Below are 18,045 nucleotides of genomic sequence, written 5' to 3'. Positions count from 1 at the left end.
TAGACACGTACGCATGGGGTATAAAAGATTTTCACAAATGCTGGACGGGGTCCTTGGCTAAGAGGAGACTCTGCCTTGGGCTCGCCGGCGTAATAAAGTGCACTCCACTATCTGCATTGTCCTTCTGAGTGAGTCTGTTTCCCGGAAAGCGTGGCTATAACAACTGGACCACTAAGGAAGTCCTTAAGTGCTAGTATTTTGTAACACACATTCCATTATGAACCCTGTAACTGATAGGCCTGTGTAGAACACTGATTACCTCACTTTTCTCCACATCTAAGACCCCTGCTTCTTTATCCCATAAAAATCTCACGCCCCTCACCTACAGGGAGGTAGATCTGAGATTTGTTCTCCTATGTCCTCACTCAGCTGTCTTGTGAATAAACTCTCTGCTGCAAATCTCACTTTCTCAGTGTTTGACTTGTTGCCCATTGGGCAAACGACCTAGTTCTTACTAAGCTGTTAATGACAAGCAGGAAGTAATGTGTCATCTATTGTCTCAGGGATCTCAATAGGAACAGCAGACATCAACAGGAGGTATAGTTCTGTTCAACACACAAAAAGTTTTCAACTGGAGCTGTCCAACAAGCAATTGACTAAGCAGTGCTTTATTTTTTTTTTCAAAAACAGCAAATTTCCTATCTGTGATGCTGACTTCATTGTGACAAATACTGTAGGCTAGAAAGACTATGTCATAGAAAGAAGTTGTTTTAGATCCCTGAGATACTCAAGGTGGAAAGGAAGGGAAGGCATATGAGTTTCCCAGAGGCTCATGTAGTTTGAAAGAGCACGGAGACTGTCACACTTGATTTTTCTTATTTTTAATTGGAAATGTCAAACAGCATTAAATGGTAATATTTGATTTGTGAGCCTAAACAAAGGAAAAGTATCTAAAGTCCCCTTCAAATCACTGTTTATTTTCTTTAGGAAATTTGCCAGTTCCTGGAGGACCTAGCTCAACCACAGGACATCACATTCCCTAAGGATCCAGGAGATCACAATGCCCCAAGGGCTTTTGTGCCAGCCCTGGGACTGCCTGTTCACATGCTCCTGCTCTATCCATCCTTGCTTCTGCACAGCCCTTTGCATCAGGAACACAACACTTTTCCAGTCTCTCTCTCCCACTCCAGCTTGCTCAGTGCCCCTACCTTCCCCCAAGAATCGTGTTATGTTTCAATCCTAGGATTTTCTGAGGTCCTCACATTACCGAAGCGCCTTCAACACTGGCTTTAATCAGAGTGGTTTGTACCCTTGAGCTAGTTCCCGACCCGCTGATTCATGGAAGTCGGACCACTAGGTCGGCCATTCGTCCTCATTCCTCCTACCCACCCACCCCCAAACAAAGGGCCACCACCCTGCGATGAGTCTTGAGTGTTGGCTGGAGCCAGGGATGGGCCAGCGGGGGCGCCTTCCCAAATCCGGGTCGGCTGCGATCACTATCGGTGTATTGGCTAGAGTGGCCAGTCAGGGTCAGCAGGAGGGTGAGACCGGCAGCAGGACATGGTAAAAGCCTCGGAAACGAGCCTCGGTTTCCTAGGGCCCTCATCCGGGGCCCTCATCCGGGGCCCTCATCCGGGGCCCTCATCCGGGGCCCGCCCTGCCCCCGCCGTCGGGCTCCGCCTCCGGAAGTGCCAGTGAGAAGCGCAGCCTCCGAGCGGTCTAGAGAGACCCCTCAAAACCCTGGGGCAGGTTGGAGAGCACGGGTGTCCGCGACGCGATAGCCGCCCGGCCAGCCCCTCCACCCTGGTGAGTCCCCGGAAGCCGTCCTGAGGTCGCGTTGGGTCGGCGCCTTGTTTAGCCTCCTGGGGAGGAGCAGGAGTCTCCTGGCTCCGGCTGACGGCGGTTCCCGTCCCCAGAAGCGCGCAGGGCCGGGGTACGACAACCCGTTTCTCTTCAGTCAGGGTTCGCCCCGACGCCCGGCTGACGGAGGGCCCGGCCATCAGGACCCAGTGATCGTGGCCTGCTGTGAGATGGGTTTCCGGGGCCCGCTTCGCCCTTTGGGGACCGTTTCTTGACAGAGCAGAGAAGTGGGAGGAGGGTAGCGCCGGGCGAGGCCTCCTGAGGGCAGGGCGTGAGTGCCCTTTCTGAGGGTGTGGAAGAGGGACGGGGCCCTACCGCGTCCTTGGGTGTGAAGGACAACCAGTCCGACCTGTTTGAGTCTCAGCCCTTCCCTGGGTTACTGTCAGGGTCGTGGGAAGAGGCCTGCCCACCTAGTCTGAGTTATCAAAGGGTCTGACCCCTAAAGTGGAATTTAGTCTTCAGTCAGGGCTTCTCTTGTGGCTCAGCTGGTAAAGAATCCGCCTGCAATGCGGGAGACCTGGGTTCAGTCCCTGGGTTGGGAAGATCCCCTGGAGAAGGGAAAGGCTACCCACTCCAGTGTTCTGGCCTGGAGAATCCCATTGTAGTCCACGGGGTCGCAAAGAGTCGGACACGACTGAGCGACTTTCACTCACTCACTCACTCACTCAGGGCCACTCAGTAATTCAGAATGGGCTGACAGAGTGTTTACCAAGTAATTCCTTAGGGTCCTGCTTTAAAAAATAACGAGTAATAATGCATTTCTCTAGAATTAATGTGTTTCTCTGGGTACACACTTGATCCTTGAAAGAAGTTTGTAAATTTCAGGTATTTTGAATTTCCACAGAAATCTCTACGCTATTAAATTGTCTTGTCTTTATTTTTAAAAATTCCACAAGTTCAGAATTAGTGGAGTTCAAATAAACCTGCAAACTTGGACCATATGACCCGGTTCTTAAATATCTGAAAGTGAATGATGTCAACTTTTTTTCCTGCTCTATATTTAGGTGGTTAATTGTTATTAACTATTTTCACTGTGTCTGCAGTGTCTAAGATACTTTGTTAAGTCCTGAGGGTGTCAAATGATGGGCTATTTTAACTTGTTATAATAAATTTCTCCTCATTTCACTCCACAGTGATGGTCATTGTCCTCCAGAACAGGGATGGAGGAGATATCAGCCCAGGAAGCAGCAGAATCTCCAGTGGTCCAGTTTCAGTCCTTGGAGACCAACTCTGACGGTCTGTCCCCAGAGCCTCGGTTCTTGCAGGACACCGACATGGAACAGGGACTCACTGGGGGTAAGGCAGAGAGAACACTTCCATCCAGGAGAATGGGAGTGTAGAGGGGCTCCTGGGCCTGGGATGAGAGAGGCCAGGGGCTTCAATGAGAGGATGGCCCCTAGAGGGAGGTCTAGAAGGGAGGGACGGATGTGGCTCAATTCAGTCCTGATCAGGGCCCCTCTGTGGAGGTCAGCCTGTCTTTCTTTAATAGGCAGAGTGGTCTTCACTCACTCTATTTAGGCTTTTTTCTTTCATATAATTTTCACTTCATCCCAGGTACCACATTCAGAATAAGTTAGAAGAAATGCTGCTTTTGCCGCCCCTCACAGTCCTTGCCTCGCTTTCACTTCCTCTTAGGTTTAGGGTCTGTCTCTACCCCTGTTCCTTTAACTTAGTTTCTTCCCTCCTTGACCTTTTGTGCTTTACCAGCTGCCATTATGTTGCAACTGCAGTGTTTTTGACTGCTCTAATTTTGATCAAGAAAGCAACCATTTAATTCCTTGGTTAAGCCCAGGGCTTGGAGCAATGTATACATATCACATACAGACTGTAAAATAACATTTTTATGTGTTACAGAGATAGATTGATCTGTCTTGTACTCCCTTTGTTTTGTATGAAGTTTGTCTGAGATTCACTTGTGGCCAACTGCAGTGCCTGAAGTAACCTATGTGTCAGGAACACCAACCGAATGCCATGGTCTTTTGAGTGCTGTGGGGCATTGTTCGAGTGTAGAAAGGATTATGAGGAAACAGATGACCATTCCTTACTTATTCTTGGGGGCTTTACACACTGGTTGCAGAGACGGTGCTCATTCTCAAAAGTTTACAGAGCAGTGTCTGGGAGAGGGTCAGAAGTCTACTAAATAACCATGGCCTTGGATGAATCACTGCAAACCTTTATGCTTGGCTTTGCCCATCTGCAAAACAGGTAACGGTGCTCACTTTTTTGACATGACATTTATGTCATGACATGGGGATATAGTGCAATATGAGATTTCATAATAAAATCCTGAATCATGGGTCTAAACATGTGGAAGGAGGGTGTGCAGGTGTTGAAATGGTGCAGGACAAACTCAATATCCGATAAACATGCGTTGGTTTTACTGTAATGTCAATGTGAAGAAGGGTCCCACTGACTCTCTTTTGTGAGGGCGCCCTGGGAAGGGCTGCCCTCACTCTTGGCTCCTTTCTCCTCCCTCAGCTCCACCTGTTCCCCAGGTGTCTTCTCTTCCCCACGAGGGAAGCCCAGGAGACCAGGCAGCTGCGCTCATGACAGCCAGGTACCAGGTGAGCTGAGGAACCCTCTGCTTTTCCTCAGGGACTATTGCTGCTGATTGAATGTGGCCCTGTTCCTCATCCCATCCATAAGCCTTGCCTGGAGATCTTTTTTTAGTAGCAGATCCCAGGTTGGGTGCTTGTCATCCTCAGAGACCTGGACTTGACAGAAACCACCTTTCCGTCTCCCCAATACCACCAGTAAACACTGTTCCTTTATCCTTGGTGCTATCATGGGTGCTTATTAGATGTTAAAGCGTTGTGGAACCTATTCCCAAGATGCTCCTCTGTTCTCCCTCCTTTCCAACGTAAATGCACACTGCAGACCCTCTGTGTCATCTTTGTTCTCTGGCCGTGATGCTGTGGTGGCCGCCTTCGCCAGAGCAGCCAGGCTGTGTTATTTCAGGAATTTGTGACATTCGAGGATGTGGCTGTGCACCTTACTCGAGAGGAATGGGGATGCCTGGACCCTGTTCAGAGGGCTCTCTACAGAGAAGTGATGTTAGAGAATTATGGGAACCTGGTCTCACTGGGTAAGGATTGCCTTTCTTATTATTCAGTTTACCTATCAGGGTTTCTTTATTTCCTTGTTTTTGAGTAGGTGTGAGGTCTCTGAGTGTGGCTCAATTTCCAGGTCTTAGAACCTCTTGAGTCCTCAATCTTTAAGGTCATCTCCTCTGGGAGTGGGTTTCCTTTGGGTATGTCAAGAGGAGAGATTCTACTCCTTATCCTCAGTTAATGTTTCCTGCTTTTGTGGGGCATCTGTTCCCTGTTACTAAAGGGAAACTTGCTGGTGCTTTGCAAGTTCTCAATTTCCCTATCTTTCCCTTTTTTATGAGAGGGACTCTAGGGCCTCCTACCCACAACCAGACACTTTTCTTCCTGGTAATTCTGTGCCCCTGTATCTGAGAGTTTCCCATTTTTCTTGGAAGAAGAAATGCCTTTTTTTTTTTAAGATAGGCTAAAATCTTCGTTGAGTAATCCCTCATCTCTTAAGATCCCTAAATTCATCTGCAAGCAGGCAGAATTTCAGAGACTTGATCTCAAGGCGTGACTCACTGCCAGTACATTTCAGTGAGTCAACCCGACAGTAATCCTGCTTCACCCGAGCAGTAGCAGTCTCACACTTAGACCGAGTCTCCTTTGTCATTTGGATGGTGTAGTTGGCAGCTGAGATGAGGCAACTTGTAATGCTCTAGAGAAGCATCAGGGGGAGCTGCCAGCACCCGCCTTGGTGTGAACATTGCTCCTTTTCCTCTTTCTTTTTTGGCCTGTCTCTGCTGCTCTTTGTTACGTATGTACTTAATCACACTTTTTCTTTTCTTTCTCTTTTTTTCTTTTTTGCTTTGCCTGTGCTGGTGGCATCCAGGGTGTTGTTTTGTCTCCTTGATTAATTCTTGTCTGTGGGGAGGCAGCCTGCCCACTGGGAAGGTTTGTAGTGTGTTTTCCATTCCTGGCTCTTTGATCTTTGTAGGCATACTTCTCCGCCTTCCCACCACCCGGATTCATAGTGTGAATTCCTGCCCGGCCCTGAGTCATACCCGGGCAAGTGCTTTCTCTGGAGAAACACTTGCCATCCTTTCAGCAGGAATCTCCAGGAGATGGCCCAGGTGTCGGCTTCCCATCGATAGTGCTCGTCCCCGCTCGGAAACTCCTTTTCCACAATTGTGAGATCTTACACTTGATTGATGGAGTAGATGTTTCCCAGGAGGCTACCACTGTGTAAAATTGCAGCTCCTCAAATGACCTTTGATAAATTTCCAAGGGCCAAGGATGCCCTCCATTGCAACCAGAATTTTGAACCTTGAATTTTGAGTTCATTCAGAAGCCGTGGTTGGTGGTCATCGACTTGTGTTCTCAGAAACCGCAGAGTTCGACTCCAGCTCTTCAGTTATGACCTTTCCATGTTATACTGTGGAACACATGCTGTGTGCCCCTCCTTTTCCATAGTGAACACAAACTGCCCCATCTGTTGCCTGAATCTCCTGAGACCCCTGGGCCTTCCTCATGTTTAACATTCTAGTCTTTTCCTTCCTTTAAATCCCTGTGACCCGCTCCAGGGTTCTGTTTCGTCTCCTTTATTCTTTACGGTGTTGTATAGATTGATGCATTTATATAATCTTCCTGGATCCAGTGTTCCTTAGCTCTTCCTTGATGGAGGGGAAATGGGAGGGCAAAAGAATTCAGTTTATTTCAGGCTATTAAATCCAATGTATATTTAACAGCTTGTAAATTACAAAGTGATATGTAATTGTAAATTACTGTTAATTTTACCTAATAATTACATAATTTCCAACAGTTTACCTGTCTACTTTTTGAAGTAAAGCATCTTCTTAGCACTTTATTCAGCCTAATAACACAGCTTACTATTAGGCTGAATTTGATCCCATTTCCTCTGTCATCTCTGCACATGTACAGGACACGTTTGTACACTCACACACGCTGGGCACAATGACATACAAGAAACCCTACTACTCAACTTGCTCTTTGACCAAGTGCCTCTCCATAGTAATTATTTTTGACAGTCTTTGGGAAGTCATTTTCATATTTGGGGGTTCAGCAAACTACACCTGTAGTTAGTTTAATGTTTGGCATTGTAAAATAAGCACTTTATAACTGAGCCTCTGACTTAGCAGCTGTAGGTTCCAATTCATATCTTTTTCCCGTGACAGTACCTCTGAGCTGTATTTGTCACAGGTATCAGAGCCTTGGTCTTTTGGTTAAGTGCTTCCACTACATAGTAATAAATATGCAGAGTAGGGACAGAATAATAAAATAGTAGGCAAAAATTTTCGTTACTTGACCTTAAAAAGAAGCATATACTATTGACAGTGAGTGAATTACTGGCTTGGGAGTCATGCTCAAAGGGAAATTATCTGTGACTTAGTGCTGGAGATTAAGATCAGGAAAAAGACCTGGATTGTCTTTCACATGGGGCAGTGTGGCAGATGCCTTCTTAGATGACAGCATTAGAAACCTGCTTACCAAAACTGCTGGGTGATGAGTGAGTTGGTGAATCGGGAGTGTTTGGCACAGAGCCCTTCCTTTTTGAAGTCAGTGTCATGAGGAGAGAAATGATTTTGTGTAGACTGTGTCTCACTGCCACAGCTGTTCATTGATACTAGGTACTTTATGTACCTCTCACTTAATCCTTACTGTAACTCTTTGAGCAGATGGTATTCTGTTTTATACCTGAGGTGATTGAGGCTAAGAGAAGTTAAAGTGATCCACGCAGGGTCAAAGCTAAGTTAGGGGCTCAGATATGACTCTGAAGCCCATGCTTTTTCACTGTTTTATACCTTAGGACAGTCAGTTCAACCACATGTGGTGTTTTGTATATTTTTATGGCTCAGTATTCTGATGATAATTTAAAATAGGCACAATAAATTGGACAGACAGGCGTGAGTTTATACATTTTGGGAGCAGAAAGGGCATGCATTCAAGAAAAAGTAAAATTGTTAAAGGATACATTCCATCCTAAATAGATATCTACACAAGAATGGAGAGATTTTGTGTCTTTGTTAAGGATCAGGAAGAGAAGCATGAAGCTTTCAGATGGCTAAAATCTTAGCATAACACAGGTACAGGCAACAAACAATGAGGTGAATTTTAAGTGTTATTTTTAAAGATCAGGTGAAGTTAAAAACTAGAAAACTGTCAAGGTTGCAGTTTAAAAAATCAAGATGTTTTAATAAAAAATAATTTTAGATAGGAAAAATTTAAAGCAAATGCATATTTTGAAAGCATAGATTTTTGACTCAAATCTAGGAAAAAAGCATTCAGGCCAGTGGTAAGAAAACCTGCTTTAGTGCTCTCTGTGACTCTTATAGATTGGAAAGAATATTAACTGTGAGGTCAGTTTACCTGTGATGGAGCAGATTATTTAAACAGATTATAATGATTTTTTTCATCTATAAAACATGAAAAATAATTTCTGCTTTCTGAGTTGTGCCAAGGATTAAATTAGTTTATGTATGTAAGTCCAGGGCTAGTGGTAGTTACTTAATTTTTTTTTTTTTGGAAAGGACAGTAAGAGAATGAGCTATGGATCAGATTTCTTAATAGAAACAAATTTCAGGAGAGTGTTCAAATTATTTCATTATAATGGAATTTTCTCAAATTGAATATTGCTCAGACTATGCTCAGTGGTTTGGATTTTTATTATACAGAGATTTTCATTTCTTTGACACTAAATGTTCTCTTACATCCCTTTTAGTTAAGAGTCATGGTTCTCAGTCTGCTGGAGCCTGACTCTGCATGTATCGTTCTAATTGCGGGTCCTCTGTCCTCCTCACTGTTTCCACCTTCTGCTCGCTTGTCACTGTGTTGGCCTTCTGTTCTCTCTCTGTGCGTATTTAGAGGAAGGGGTAGATAACTAGCAGATTATTTAAAGGCCAGTTTCTGAAATAAGAGTGTCTGAGCCCTAGCTTCGCTAGTTATCATGACCTTGGGTGAGTTACTTAACCTCTCTGAATCTTAGTTTTCCCGTTTGTAAAATTGGCACAGTAATAGTTCCTATCTCTTGAAGGTGTGGTGAGTATTGAGTGAGTGAAAGTTTATAAGGTTCTTGGAATGACACTTTGCACCTACCAAAGCTTAGTGAATCTTAGCTTAATATTTTGATAATACAAGTGACTTTTAACTTTAAGCCTGTATGTTGAATCCTGTTCTCTCTTCTAAATTGCAGTCTTGTATCTCTCACTGCTGGGCATTCTCTCTTATACCTTCCTACATAAAGGTGTTTACTTTAAACATAGGTCTAAAATCAAACCCCTAATTCCACATGAAGACGATCTTTTTCATTGTGCGTATGTGATTTAAGTGTAGATACAGAGTAAAGAGGGGCTTCCCTGGTGGCTCTAATGGTAAAGAATCTGCCTGCAATGCAGGAGACCTGGATTTGATCCCTGGATCAGGAAGATCCCGTGGAGAAGGAAATGGCAACCCACTCCAGTATTCTTGCCTGTAGCCCTGGCGGGCTACAGTCCATGGGGTCGCAAAGAGTCAAACACAACTAAGCAACTAAAGCTTTCACATTTCACTTCAAAGAGTAAGTAACGAAAATTAATTTTGATTATCAAATACTTAGAAATATCTTAATAAATATCTATTAAAAGTTGCCAATTGTGTTATCAGAATTTTGAGCAGGGTAGTTGCCTCTTCATGCCCCCCCCCCACCTTTTTTTTAAACTTGAAAAAACTATTAAATTTGACATAGAGGATCTTAACTAAATTAATAAGTGTCCAGAAAGAGAATTGACTCTATTTATGCCCAAGAGAATTCAGAAACACAGTAAATGCCTTTCTTATATCTATTCTGGTCTCCCTGCTCATAGACTCTCACATGGAATCTCATAGGACAGCTATTGGTTTATCATAGTTTTCAGGCCCACCACCCTTTTTAAAACCTTGATTATCTGTTGACACCTAGGCACAAAATTAGCAGTCAGTGAGTAGCTCTTAAGTAAATGAGTCAAAAGAAGTGCACGATACAATGTACATGGTCCCTGCTATCAAAGTTTATAAATCAAATAGGAATGATAATACCAAGAAACAGTTTTTAAAAGGCTATAAAACTCCATTATATAAAGATGTGTCAGGATAGGAGGGGGCTTCCCCGGTAGCTCAACTGGTAAAGAATCTGCCTGTAAGGCAGGAGACCCTGGTTTGATTCCTGGGTGGGGAAGTTCCCCTGGAGAAGGGATAGGCTACCCACTCTAGTATTCTTGCTTGGAGAATCCCCATGGACAGAGGAGCCTGGCGGGCTACAGTCCGTGGGGTCTCAAAGGATCGGACACAACTGAGCGACTAAGCACAGCACAGCACAGGATAGGAACAAATAATACTTTCTGTAGACATTCAGTAAGTGAAGAGAAAGGCTTTTGGAGATGAGGGGCTTGAGTGAGACCTTGCATGTGTGCTACTAGAAGCTTTGTGGGCTGAGTACATGTAAAAACTGCCCCTTTGATACTGTATTAGTTCTCCCCTCAGAAGCAGACTGCCTCTTGCTTTTGCTTTAAAAGAGACTAGATCTTAGCAGTCCATTATGCAAGCCAGAGAAAGACTATTTTATGTGAAAATGCACTTTTATTGCACTTTCCTCACTACATAATATTATAGTAAGTTGTTCTGTCTCTGCAATTAGAGTGTAAGGTCCTTGAGAGGATGGACTGTATCTGCTTGGGCTCTTACTCCCTACATACTTTGCATATAGGAGGCACCCCATAAACACTTGTTGAACAAGAGTTCTCCTAAGGGGTAAGGATGTGTCATATTATTACTTGTTTCCTCATATGCCCTAAAATGAATTATTTCCTGAAATTGATCCTTGCAGTATTTATTCAGTCTTCACTGATTTTGTTGCTACAATTTAGCTCACCATACAACAGGTGCCTGAGAATTGACCTTCCTGTAGTCCAGCAGAGTCATATTTCGACAACCTTCAGTTTGACCAGGTCTAATACTTATAGATCGGGTCTGATACAAAGATTGATCTATAAGCAATAGGTAAAGAGTAAGAATGATAATTTCTGTGAAGACAGGTACACACTCCTGCACAAATTCCCTGGTCTGAATATGTTTAAATGAATATTTTTAACTGAGTATGTTTAAATGCTCCTTAGCTTGCCCCTTAGCATACCTCTTTCTAGAGCACAAACATGCATTCTGTGTTGAAGGTCTTTGGCTTTCTCACTTTCCAGGCCTTCCTAATGTCTTCTAAGAATTTACTCTCTCTCCATTAACCACTAATTAAGAGAAAAATGTAGTATCTGGGGATAAATTGCCACATCCCATTTCCTTCTCTGTGAGCAGGATTTCCACTTTTCAAGCCTGATGGGATCTCCCAGCTGGAACAAGATCTACAAGTCTTTGATCTGGAAACTAAGAATAGAGGAGTCTTAAGCGATGACTGCTCAGGTGAGTAGGCAGAATCAATCAGATGAACTAGTTGGGAAGTAGAGTCTAGGTGTTGAGCCAAGCTGTAGCTGCTTTAGAAGTCAGTGAAGAGCTCTGTCTATATCCCTGAACAAAGAGCTCTTTCCTTTCCCCTTTTTTATTGATGAACTCTTTACAGTTATTTTGTTCCTTATCCATAAGATGTAGTAGGTCCCTATTCAAGTTACTTATCTATAATTCTGTTGAACTGGTTCCCTGTTGTCTCTGTTGAAACACCTTAATTGGTTATCTCCTTACTTTGCTGAACCTGCCCTCTGTTTCTATCACACCCTGAACCACTTGGATCCTGCCTCACTGCTCCTATTCATGCCCGTACATCTGCTGTTGAGATTTTGTGCCTGTGTTTCAAAGTAAATAAACTTCTCTTACCCTGGTAGACTGTAGATTATTTAGTTTTCTCCTCTAAGTTTTCTTTTTCTAAGCACAGGGTACAGATTATATTTGCATTTTCTATTTATATATTGAATCAGATGGAGAGACCAGAGAAGAGAACAAGCTGTTGATTCCTAAGCAGAAAATTCCAGAAGAAGTACATTCATACAGAGTGAGAGTAGGAAGATTCAAAAAGGATATTGCCCAAGTTCCTGAGACTAGAGAAGTGTATAAGCCTGAGGACAGATTAGAAAGGCTTCAGGAAATTCTAAGAAAATTTCTCTTCCTGGAGAGAGAGTTTAGGCAAATAACAATCAGTAAGAAAACCTTCACCAGTGAGAAGAACAGTGAATGTAATGAACTTGAAAAAAGCTTCAGTCTGGATTCTACTCTTGATACAGATCAGAGAGTTCTTAGAATACAGAATGTTGATGACATTGATAAGTATGATGTGAGCCTCAACCAGCATTCAGCTGGTAAACAGGAACACATAAATCTAACGCAGGATTTTCACAGTAATGATTATAAAGACAGTTTAATGGAACTCTCCCACCTTAGTAACTGTGAGAGCATTCCTACCACTGAGAAATCTTACAAATGTGATGCATGTGAGAAAATCTTCCATCAGAGCTCAGCCCTTTCTAGACATCAGAGAATTCATACTAGAGAGAAACCCTACAAATGTAAAGAATGTGAAAAATCTTTCAGTCAGAGTTCAAGTCTTAGTCGACATAAAAGAATACACACTAGAGAAAAACCCTATAAATGTGAAGCATCTGATAAATCCTGTGAGGCGTCTGACAAATCTTGTAATCAGAGCTCAGACATACTTCAGCATAAGAGGGTTCACACTAGAGCAAAATCTTATAAATGTAGCAGTTGTGAAAGGGTCTTCAGTCGTAGTGTACACCTTACTCAACATCAGAGAGTTCATAGAGAGATGCCTTGTAAGTGTACTGTGTGTGGCAGTGATTTCTGTCACACCTCACACCTAGCTGAACATCAGAAGGTCCATGATGAAGAGAAGTCCTATGAATACAATAACTGTGGGTTGACCTTTATTAAACATCAAGGAATTCGTCCCAGAGAAAAGCCCTATACGTGTAATGAATGTGGAAAAGACTTCAGATTGAATTCTCATCTTATTCAGCATCAAAGAATTCACACAGAGAAACCGCATGAATCTAGTGAAAGTGGAAAAGCTTTCAGTCAAACCGCATGCCTTATTCAGCATCACAAAGTTCATAGGAAAGAGAAATCCTATGAGTGTAATGATTATGAGGATAATTTCAGCCATAGCTCAGATCTTGTCCTGCAACAGGAAGTCCTCACCAGAGAAAATGCCTTTGATTGTGATGCATGGGAAAAGAGCCTCAGTCAGAGAGCGCGCCTTGTCCACCATCAAGGAATTCATACCAAAGAGAAACCTTATGAATGTAATGAACGTGGGGAGACATTTAATCAAGTTCAGGCCTCATTCAACATATGAGATGTCACACCAGGGAGACATCATGTGTGTCCTGAATGTGGTAAAGCCTTCAGTCCCAGCTCAACCTTCATTCAGCATCGAGGAATTCATACCAGAGAGAAACCTGAATGTGACAAACTTTGGAAAGTTATTAGTGTTGCACTCTTGACACCTGCAAACCCATACCAATGAGAAAACCTACAAATACATTGAATGTGATAGATGCTTCATGCTATTTTCATACCTTAGTATCATTGGAGAATTCATACTGGAATAAAATTCCATTGCTATAATGAATGTGAAAAAGCCTTCAGTCAAAGAAACTACCTTGTTGAGCATCAAATTCATTTCATGCTGAATACCTATGAATGTAATAAATGTGTATGTGTGGGAGGATTCAGCCATATTTCCAGCCCTCATTCAGCAGCAAAGAATCCATACCCAAGGGAAGTCCTTTGGGTATAGGAAATGTGACAAGTCTTTCAGTAGGAGTTCAAGTCCTTTTTCATCATCAGAATGTCCACACCAGACTGGAGTCTGATATAATGCAAGTGGAAACATTTAGCACCATATTCAGCTTTATTCAATATCAAAATATTGAAGGGGAAATTATTATTATTATTTGTGTATAAAATAGTTAATACATAGTCCCAGTCTTTTTCCCTGCAGAAGACTCTAGTCAGAGGAGTGATTTGGTGAATGCAGTGCTGTTTTCTCATGGCATTCTTTTATTTAATAGGTGTTATACTTTATTTTTGGAACTTTATTTTATAAATATACTTTATTTATGGAACTCAAGCTATTTTTATTTTAATGTGGCCTATAAACATTTTTATTTTTCCTGAAATTGGTTTTTATTGCCCAATAAATGCTTCCCTGATCCATTAATACACCAACGTTAAAACAATAACTTCTGGAAAGTTTCTCTCATTTAGCTTTTTCTACTGTTCTCAGCCAAAGTTCTCTCCAAAGCAGACTCTTAGGCCTGCTCTTTTCCAAGGATCCTATTCCTTTCCAGCCACAGCATTTGGGTTCCTGTTGGTTTCTCCATTCTCTTAAGCACCTTCAGTGATGGTTTCCTAGTTCTAAGCTTTAAGCCAGTGGTATGCCATCCCTACTTACTTTTTAGGTGTCTTCTTTCCAAAGCAAAATATCTTTAAAAGAAATGGGTTTTCACACTCTTGTCTGTTCATGAGTATGAAGGATTCTGTTTCCCCTGAGTCTGTGGCAAGAAGCTAAACATTTTCAAGTGACGCCCAAGTTCTTAGCTGTGTTAGCATTCACAGCCTTCTGAGAGAGATGAGAAAGACAGTAGAAGCTGACAATACTGGTGGTAGCCTAGCTATATTCAGTGTCTATTCTGCATGTCTAAGTTCAGGATGATTTATGTCCATTAAAGGCCAGCAGAACACTCAAGTCTGCCTTTGATAGGGCAAAACATAAAGAACGTATGTTAAGAGATCAGAGATCTTCATAAAGGAATACTGCCTTCCTTCAGATATTGTGGTTTTTGTGTAGCATCTCGAGAGTATTTCAAGAATGGCAGAAAAGCCTGTAAACATTTAACTGTTACAGTTGCTTCATTATCTGTTTGGAATTGTTTACATATCATATATATATTGCATTTTACAAGAGTCTACAGGCCATATAAAAACCTTTTTCTTTTGATTGATGAAACTGATCACAGACGTCGGCTCCACAGATCATGGTCACTGTCATAACAGTTAGCAAGAGTTGATGATTCTTCAGATAATGTCAAAGTATTTGATTGTATTTTCCCATCTTAAGCATCATAACATTTTATGAATAAGGCAAGGGTTATTTAAAACTCTAGTTGTTGTTCCAGCGATTGAGTTCACCTGTTAAAATACTTACTAGGGATCCTCAACAAGTAATACAAAAATGCATTGCTTACTTTGTAAGCCTCTTCTGCCTAATAAGCTTTAGGGTAGTTCTACCACCGTGTTTTACCTTTTAGCCATCAGCAAGCATAGGATCTCATCTGGACAAGGTAGGGACCAAAATGAATTGATCTAAATGTAAAAGTATATGAAAAAAAATGCATGTTTTTTTTCTTTCCTATCTATGAACATGTATACCCTACTAATAGAGACCACCAGTAGTCACCTCTGGTGATTATGAAACAGCAGGTTGAGTAATCTCAAATAGCAGGAAATGTAAAAATCACATGTGTTTGGTTTAGGAATGTGCTTTTTGTACTTCCACTTGAATAAAGGTGTGTTTGATACTCTGAGAATCTGTTTCAAATAAAATCTGAAGTCCTCAGCCCAAAGTACTTGGGAATCTTAGAATCACCTTCCTGTCTGCAACTCAATTCTTTCCAGAAAGCTGACTCACAGCAGGAGTAGGTCACTCCTTCCTGCAGGTACAGTGCTTGGTCCTCCACAGAACTCTGGAATAAAGTCTGAATGTTTACAACTTTAAAGGGCTACTTGACTGGGATGCTGTTGGCACATGAAGTAAATGGGTTGAGTAGAGTTAGGCAGAATGTGTTTTTTCAATAAAACATTTCAAAAAATGAGAAACCAGATCAGCACAACATTGTAAATCAACTCAACTTCAATAAAAAATTCTTTTAAAATGAGGAATCAAAATAATCCTTGAGGACAAGTAACTTGTCCATTTAAGCTTGTTGATATTTAATTGGTCCAATATAATATGTGCTCTTAGTCTTTTTAGTCTTGAAGACAGGGAAGGAAGAGAAGAAATCTAATAGTTGGGACACCTAATTTTGTCTCTTCACCTGCTTGTGTACACATCTATGTATATATGCACATATTTGAATAATCCTCACAACTCTTTAAGGGAAGAAACTGTTTAACAGAGACACTGAAGTATAGAGAGTTTGAGAAGAACCTATAGGATCACACAGCAAGCTCAAAGTCAGGGATGTTTGACTCTAAAGCCTTCCATCATCTTGATGTTGGTGTCTGACATATGAACTCGGAGAAGAGACATTTTCTTTGATAGCTCTTCATTCCCTGTTACATACTTAATTTACCATCAGTTGTCAGCTGATCCTAAATGCTCCCAGAGCTCTCCAGGAAGCTGGGAGAAAATACCCCAGTATCTTCTGGAAGCTAGGTAGAACCATCCCTCTCTCACCCACCCCCAATCTTTGTTTGTTTGTTTGTTTTCACCCCCAATCTTTAAAGCAGGTTTAGATGGTTTTGACAAAGTCAGGCCATGGGTTAGATCTCCCAAATTCCCATCTCCTGCTAAGACATCCCCAGTGCCATCAGTAGGTTTATATTTACACTTCTTTGTGCCCCAAATGCACTCACTTTTTTCTGCTAACTAGAACTTACTGATGGATACATATCCTTACCAAAGTTTGTTACCACCTCTGGTTACATTCAGGGGTGGAGCAAAGTGAGCAATGGGAACGTCAAATCTGAGTCCTAGGTTTTCGGCTTGAGCAAGAGTAGTTAGAGGTAGACTGGAGAGATGGAGAGCACTGAGTGTTTTAAGAAGTCCTGCAGAAGAAGGAGTGTGGCATTTTCAAGGCGGTAATAAATGAGCTGTTTGGAGAATGCCTCACCCTAGGAGATATTACATGGGTAACTGAGAATTTAAGAATGAAGTTCAAAGGAAGCCCCTAGCATGTTATCTCAGAAACTGGAATTTCTCACATTCAAAAATATAACCTGGTATGTCCTTTCATTCAGTCAGTCATATAGTTGCCAGACAGTATGTTTAGTGCCAGCCAATGGATACAGTTAACCTAATCAAATGAATTAATCCATTGAGTAAAAAAGATTAGTCAAAGCAATGAGTTTGGAATTAGGCATACCTATGTTTGAACTTTATTAGCTATGACTGGACATTTTCCCTAGCCTTCCTAGTTTTGGCTATACAATGTGGTGAATAATAGCATGAATGTTAAATGAGATAATGTAAAAGCTACTGGTCGTATAGTAAGTGCCCAAAAGTTATTAGTGTAAATAATATCAAACCCACCTTATTAGAGTAGAGATACTTAGCAGAAAATCTAAAAACGAGGGAATGAATGAGCAAGTATTTACCAGTGCAGGACTAGCATTGTCCAGGGAGGGACACCCTGAGCTTCAGTTCAGTTCAGCTCAGTCGTTGAGTCGTGTCTGACTTTGCGACCCATGGACTGCAGCACGCCAGGCTTCCCTGTCCATCACCAACTCCCAGAGTTTACTCAAACTCATGTCCGTTGAATCGGTGATGCCATCCAACCATATCATCCTTTGTTGTCCCCTTCTCCCACCTTCAATCTTTTCCAGCATCAGGGTCTTTTCTAGTGAGTCACTTCTTGACATCAGGTGGCCAAAGTATTGGAGTTTGAGCTTCAGCATCAGTCCTTCCAATGAATATTCAGGACTAATTTCCGTTAGGATGGACTGGTTGGATCTCCTTGCAGTCCAAGGGACTCTCAAGAGTCTTCTGCAACACCACAGTTCAAAAGCATCAATTCTTCGGCGCTCAGCTTTGGAGAACTTAATATAACTAGAGAAATCATTAGGCACTGTGGGCTGTGTGTGGTAGGAGATGCCTTCTAATGGGCAATTCCTGCTGGAGTCTGCAAACAGTGATGTGTCTGTAACATTTGTATCATATGGCATTATGTCTTACACTCCTTTCAAGATTTGAGTGCATGAAGGAGCCAGTGTTAAATCTGTTGATTAAAAAGATGTACAACATAAGAGTTGTGAGTTAAGTTTTATTTGGGGCAAAATGCTGATTGCAGCCGGGGAGATATCACCTCAGATAGCTCTGAGAGACTGCTCCAAAGAAGTGGGGGTAGGTCAATATATAAGATTTTGGTGAAGGGTGTGCGTGTGCGTGTGTGTGAGTTGCTCAGTTGTGTCCGACTCTTTGCGACCCCACAGATTGGGGTCCCACAGG

The 18,045-nt window shown here is 42.2% G+C and overlaps 1 protein-coding gene across 9 annotated transcripts; it reads left to right on the top strand.

Annotated features, from left to right (window-relative positions):
• Nucleotides 1–1,483: 1,483 nt before the first annotated feature.
• On the top strand, nt 1,484–15,465 carry ZNF655 (zinc finger protein 655). 9 transcript variants are annotated; one of them, XM_043455016.1, is made up of 6 exons: nt 1,484–1,746; nt 2,934–3,096; nt 4,279–4,364; nt 4,759–4,885; nt 11,166–11,270; nt 13,003–13,134. In XM_043455016.1, exons 2-6 carry the CDS (start codon nt 2,961–2,963, stop codon nt 13,029–13,031), a joined length of 483 nt encoding a protein of 160 aa, XP_043310951.1. In that variant the 5' UTR covers nt 1,484–1,746; nt 2,934–2,960; the 3' UTR covers nt 13,032–13,134. The 9 variants fall into 9 exon arrangements, with proteins under 9 accessions (XP_043310951.1, XP_043310949.1, XP_043310942.1 ...); XM_043455007.1 differs by having other exon boundaries at nt 1,511–1,746; nt 11,780–15,465; XM_043455008.1 differs by having other exon boundaries at nt 1,736–1,873; nt 11,780–15,465.
• Nucleotides 15,466–18,045: the final 2,580 nt, after the last annotated feature.

This window comes from Cervus canadensis, chromosome 32, assembly GCF_019320065.1.
Source record: "Cervus canadensis isolate Bull #8, Minnesota chromosome 32, ASM1932006v1, whole genome shotgun sequence".
NCBI lineage: Eukaryota > Metazoa > Chordata > Mammalia > Artiodactyla > Cervidae > Cervus > Cervus canadensis.
The sequence above is the reverse complement of the archived record's forward strand: the minus strand, read 5'-3'. Positions and strand labels throughout refer to the sequence as shown.